The sequence below is a fragment of the Gouania willdenowi genome, chromosome 3 (genome assembly GCF_900634775.1).
Source record: "Gouania willdenowi chromosome 3, fGouWil2.1, whole genome shotgun sequence".
Taxonomy (NCBI): Eukaryota; Metazoa; Chordata; class Actinopteri; order Blenniiformes; family Gobiesocidae; genus Gouania; species Gouania willdenowi.
The window spans coordinates 13643462-13649461 of record NC_041046.1 but is presented as its reverse complement, the minus strand read 5'-3'; the positions used below and the strand labels follow the sequence as shown (position 1 = coordinate 13649461).

The 6000-nt window shown below is 37.5% G+C and overlaps 1 protein-coding gene across 1 annotated transcript; it reads left to right on the top strand.

The window, feature by feature from the left end:
• Nucleotides 1-1855: 1855 nt before the first annotated feature.
• On the top strand, nucleotides 1856-5382 carry sdr42e1 (short chain dehydrogenase/reductase family 42E, member 1). The gene is made up of 3 exons (XM_028439105.1): nucleotides 1856-1928; nucleotides 2104-2180; nucleotides 3088-5382. Exons 1-3 carry the CDS (start codon nucleotides 1920-1922, stop codon nucleotides 4184-4186), a joined length of 1185 nt encoding a protein of 394 aa, XP_028294906.1. The 5' UTR covers nucleotides 1856-1919; the 3' UTR covers nucleotides 4187-5382.
• The last annotated feature ends 618 nt before the right edge of the window (nucleotides 5383-6000 follow it).

The following is a 6000-nucleotide window of genomic DNA, read 5'->3' as shown; positions in this document are numbered from 1 at the left end:
GTTGAAGACCACCTTCTCAATGATCATGGCTATGAATGGAAGGTTGCTGATTGGTCTATAGTTAGCCAGTATAGAGGCATCCAGTGTTCTCTTTTATAACAGAGGTTTTCGCAGCAGCTACTTTCAGGGATGAGCATTTCAATAACAGAAAATGTGTGAGTTGTTGATGTTTTTAGCAATAATTTCAGCTTTGAACAATTTAGGCAGACTTATTTTGTACAGTTCTAGATGAATTTGGAGTTTTGTTGATCTCCATTTACACTCAGCTCTTCTACAATCAGATTTCAAATTCTGCATTATCTCAGTCCTCCAAGGAGTTTTCTTTGTGTTTGGTTTTCTCTTAGTTTTGATTGAAGCCACCACATCTATGACATTACAGACTTTTGTATTAAACTCATCCAAGAGATTATCAACTGTCTCAGCACTCAAGGTTGGTGTCATCGTGATGGCTTCCATAAACTGTAGACATGTGTTATCATTTATGTACCTTTTTGTGAAACACACAGAAGTAGGGGGAGCAGATGTTACAGTCTCTAAATAAAAAGACAGAAATGATCAGAGAAAGCTATATCTTACATCAACAGCAGAGATATCAACACCTTCAGAGATAATCACATCCAAAGTGTGACCTTAAGTGTATGTGTCGGATGACTCGGACCAGTCACTTGTTGTACAAGACCAAAAGTGTCCATTAAAGCAAATAGTTCTTAATAAGATTTTAGAGGTATGCCTGAAAATTTGACATCGATGTGACCCTGTAAATAGTATAATTTCAAAATTTTGCCAAAATGTAGATTGTCTGTGCTCTTTCTGTCATAACGCTGAAGAATCAATCACCATGTGTTTTGAGACTGCTCACATGCTCAAATATTCTAGAACAACATGTTTGTTTGTGAATGGAAGGCTTTATATGGACATACAATTTGATACAATTTTTTTTTTCTTTTTTTTTTTTTTTTCATTTATGAAAAAAACATCCCTCCAAAAAAATTTTGTGATAAACCTCTTCTTACTATTTCAAAATATTATATTTGCCGCTCTAAATTTTCTATCTATTTAATTCCTTTTTTTTTTAAAGAAAGTGTCTATTTGTATGGTTGCCGTACGGACAACCCCCGGTGCTATCGGTACTGTTACCAAAGTACACGTAAATGGCATTTTATGGGTTAGGGTTAGGATTAGGGTTAAGTTACAACCCAATATCGCAACAATGTTTAGGGTTAGGGTAAGGTTTAGTCTTAGTCACGTGACCTAAACTGGCCAAATAGGGCAAATAGAATGTCAGTATACGACAACTGTACGAATAGCCACTGCCTTTTTTAAATCAGAACTTCAATCACTGGGGAGAGAGAAAATAGAGCCACAAGAACAAAAATAGCAAATAACTGTGGATTTTACTGACAAAGGTCAATAGCAAGACTTTCTTGGACAATATAAAAAACCATGGGAAAATAAACTGAGAGGAAATTAAAGTAAGATGAGTTGGGCAATCTTCTTTAGAATTTTGAACGGCTGTGTGCTTTGTGAAAACAAAAGATTTTCTATATAAAAAATGTGCCAAATGCAGATAATTGTGTGTAGTGTTTTGAAAAAAGTGTGTTTTACAACTGAAATAGTGTGAAGCAGGAATTGTGCTCGAAGTTTAGGAGAATTGGTTGATGAGTTATTAGTACCAGTGTTTATGTCTAAACAATTGAGAAACACTGTAAACCGGGATCGGAGGCACGAACTGGCTCTTACAGTAATAGTATAATAATGCAGTAATCATGCTAAAGAACAGAGGGAAGTTCGTACTTTACACTCCAGAGGGCAGTAATGCTCTCTAGGAGTTGTTGGCCATCGTTACAAACCGGCAGAAAACAAGAACCATTCCAGGGAGGAGGAGCACTGACCTGTAGAGTTTACTGGTTCTCGTATCAATGCTACTGGTAAAGTCTATTTATTTCCTCTCTAAAGGATCACGGTGTGATGTGTTTGTCTGAACTAGGCAGGAGACTGTTGTGTGTACTGTGTATAAATACTGTGTGTACAGCGTAGCAGAAACCACGTGTATTTTGCATTGACGTATATTCCTTTTAACATGTGCTTTTCTGCTCCATGCAGGGTCTCCTTATTGAAATGGAAAATGCATCGGCAGAAACAATTTTAATAATTGGAGGATGTGGATATTTCGGTTTTCGGTAAGACTTATGTAACCAGTTATTTAACATGTATTAAGCAACAGTAGGATTACAGTCTGCAGTGACTAGTGTCTGCCGCTAGAGGGGAGCATTGCTTAATTATATATTTCTGATTGTGATCTCAATTTTTTTAAAAGCTTATTTAACAAAGCGTAAAAAATATTATTATTATTATTATTATTATTATTAATATAACAAATAATTATAAAATTGAAAGATACTGAAAAATAAACAAACTAATTTTTGAAAATCATAAAAATGTATTGCGACTTTTTAACTGTGACAGATTTGTGCAAATATGTGTTGATGCTTCCACTTCTACTATATATTTTTTACTATATATTTGATCACTGAGCTAATTTACCTATGTGCTATGCTAATCTGTTTAACCCACCAGAGGCTTGATTACATGTCATCACTGCATACTTTAGATCAGCAATTCTCAACTGGTGGGTTGGGACCCAAAAGTGTGTCGCAGACCTCTACTGGGTGGGTCGCGGACAGCTTGTCAAAAAATAAATACATACTTAATATCTCTCATATTGGACTTGTCTTTTATCTTGAAAGAAACTTTTCTTTTGACTGGCATGTTGTGAAATGTATGTTGCACAGGAAAATAGAGAGATTTATGTTTTTTTTTTAAAAATTACATATGCGTGTTTTCAACAGATATTTTTTAAAACTACATTTGGTTGGTTGAATTCTAAAAAAAAACAGTGGGTTGCGATTTAATGACCGTGGCTAAATGTGGGTCCCAGGGTGAGACCAGTTGAGAATCCCTGCTTTAGATATAATTTAATTCCTTATGAAGGAAATTGTTACATGTCAATCCAAAGTAGAGATTCATTGTTTTCAGTCACAGATTAGTCTTCCTTATGATATTAATTATTTTAATCATCTCTTCTAGCCTTGCTCAGTCGCTGCATAAACGGGGATCCAGGATCGTTCTGTTTGACGCTGTCCCTCCAAACCAAGAACTGCTCCAAGACATTGGATTTGTTCAAGGGGATATATGTGATTACGCACAAGTTGAGAAAACTATCAAAGGGGTGGCCTGTGTATTCCACATTGCCTCCTATGGTATGTCTGGCAGAGAGCAGCTGAACAGGAGTCTGATAGAGGCAGTAAATGTTCAAGGTACCCAGAATGTGTTGAAGGCCTGCGTGGAGCACGGAGTGTCCAGACTGGTTTACACCAGCACTTTTAACGTGGTGTTTGGAGGCCAGGTGATAGAGAACGGAGATGAAAGCCTTCCCTACCTACCTCTCCATCTACACCCTGACCACTACTCTAGAACTAAGTCTGTGGCAGAGATGGCAGTGTTAAAGGCTAATGGCACAGCGCTGAAGGATGGTTCAGGGCTACTGAGGACTTGTGCTTTACGCCCAGCAGGTATCTACGGGCCTGGAGAGCAGAGACACCTGCCCAGAATAGTTGGCTACATAGAGAAGGGTATCTTTAGGTTTGTGTATGGGGATCCCAGCAGCCTGGTGGAGTTTGTCCATGTGGACAACCTGGTGTTGGCTCATGAGCTGGCAGCTGAGGCTCTGACTCCAGAGAAGAAGCACCGCTCTGCAGGACAAGCCTACTTCATCTCAGATGGAAGGCCTGTCAATAATTTTGAATTCTTCAGACCTCTGGTGGAGGGTTTGGGCTATCCTTTTCCCGAACTACGCCTTCCTATCTCACTTATTTACTTCTTTGCCTTCCTGACAGAGATGGTTCACCATCTCATTGGGCCCTTTTACAACTTCCAGCCCCTGCTGACACGCACAGAGGTGTATAAAACAGGTGTGACGCATTACTTCAGCATGGATAAGGCTAAGACGGAGCTGGGTTACCAGCCTCAGGAGCACAGCCTGGACGAGGTGGTGCAGTGGTTCAGAAGCAGAGGTCATGGGAGGAAACATCAAAGGTCACGTGTTGGTCGACTGCTTAGAGACATTGTCTTTGTCTCTGCTTTTTTTGCAGTGGTACTTTCTTTTCTGCCAGTCGTTGGCAGCTGAGTAATCACCAAAAAACATATTGTGATGTTTCCTGAAAATTTGTGGGAGGTCTCTTTTTTTTTCACAATTGTGAGTGATTTGGGCTTTCATTCCATGGCTTTGAATAGAAACCTGTATAATCTGAGAAGGGCAAATATTATATTAAATCTACCAATTTAATTTTAAACAGGTTTTTCTGTTTTTTACCAAAAGCTGTTTTATGAGTTATTTGGAAAATTGACTCCTAATTTGATGTATATGTTGAAATATTTCCTCTCACCACTATAAAAGCTGATCTGAAAGGGATTGGCCCTTTATACTAATATGACACAGATGTATCATTATCATCAGATTCATTTTCATATTAAACAGTTTACAAATGCTTTATTATTGGTCTGAAATAGATGTGCCATTTGTGCCAGTTTGATGTGAATGCATCATTATATAGACATGCGTATATGGCTTGTTAAATGTTCTAAGATGTGAAGTTTCTGGTGGTGTTTTCTTCTAAAAATCATCAACAAGAACCCTGGAATGTCTGATCTGAGGGCCACATTATCAACATTCATGTCAGCTTTTAGAATAATGACCAATGTGAGCATTAACACAGTGTAATGAAGCAAGTCCATTACTTGTTTACAAAAGACGCATGTATATTATCTTTGTAAAACAGATGTTTATTGATAGTCTTTTCCCATGGTTGTGGACCTGCAACAGAGAGTAAAGTATGAGTGAAACTAAATATAAAATGTATTATTGTCTGACAAATGAACTTACTTCGTATCTCTGGTCTGGTCCCAGGTGTTCCGGCTAAAAGATTCCCCAGAGAGCCGGAGCACCTTAAGAAGGTTCCAGGAGGGACCATTGTGTGTGGAGCAGGAGGGGTGTTTGATTTAAATGTTGTGCTAAATTAGATGTTTGTTTTAATATAGATATCGTTAACTTAATAAAACATATATATTTGGTAGAGGTAATGAAATATTTTTACATTGTTAGATTTGTAATGTATAGTGTGGAAGAATAAAATTGTTGTTTTTAAGAACTTTCCTGTGCTGCAGAATAGGCTGGGACTTAATCATCTGTCGGCCTATAAAAGCTGCTCGGCTGCATTGTTGGGGAAGAGTGCTGCATGATGTGAGCTATGTTTGGAGCGCTGCACATGGTTTAACCTTGTTTTTGCCTATTTCTTTGTAAATACTTTTCTACTTGGAAGTCATTAATAAATACACTTTGGTCTGCACCTGGAAACGTGGCCTTAGCTCTACTCTGTTCCTACAACCGCTTAAATGAAACGGCCTACCTATGACACGCAGGAAAGGACAAAGAGCATATTTATGTGTTTGTTTTGTGTGTTTTTGTCATTTGTTGCCGTTATGTGTTTTTTCAATCATTTAGCACTTTTTTTTTTTTTTTTTTTGTTACTTTGTGTATTTTTGTTTACAATCTGTGCATTTCTTTTGTTTTGTGTGTTTTTAGATATCCTTTTTTAGAGGTGTCCCGATCCGATATTGATATCGGTCCAATATCAGTCAGAAAACAATTATCGGATTTTATCGGACTGCATCTAAAATCACAGATATAAGCTATCCGATAAAATTTTCCACTCCAGCACTTCTATCCATAGGTGACTGTGTTTCACAGTCCAACAACGTAAACTACTGTTGCTGACTATTGTTCTCTGTTTTGAGTAACATCACTTGATCAAACTTTTTCTAACATTCCACACTACAAAATAAGTAATAAAAGTATGTATCATTTGCAGTGTTGTGCTAGTTACTGAGAAAAAGTAACTAGTTACCGTTACTAGTTACTTCATTCACAAAGTTACTATTTTG

Excerpts from the sequence above, each read along its gene's own strand:
- sdr42e1 (XM_028439105.1), top strand. Across the intron at positions 2,181-3,087 it reads TGTGGATATTTCGGTTTTCG|CCTTGCTCAGTCGCTGCATA; the intron begins GTAAGACTTATG and ends CATCTCTTCTAG.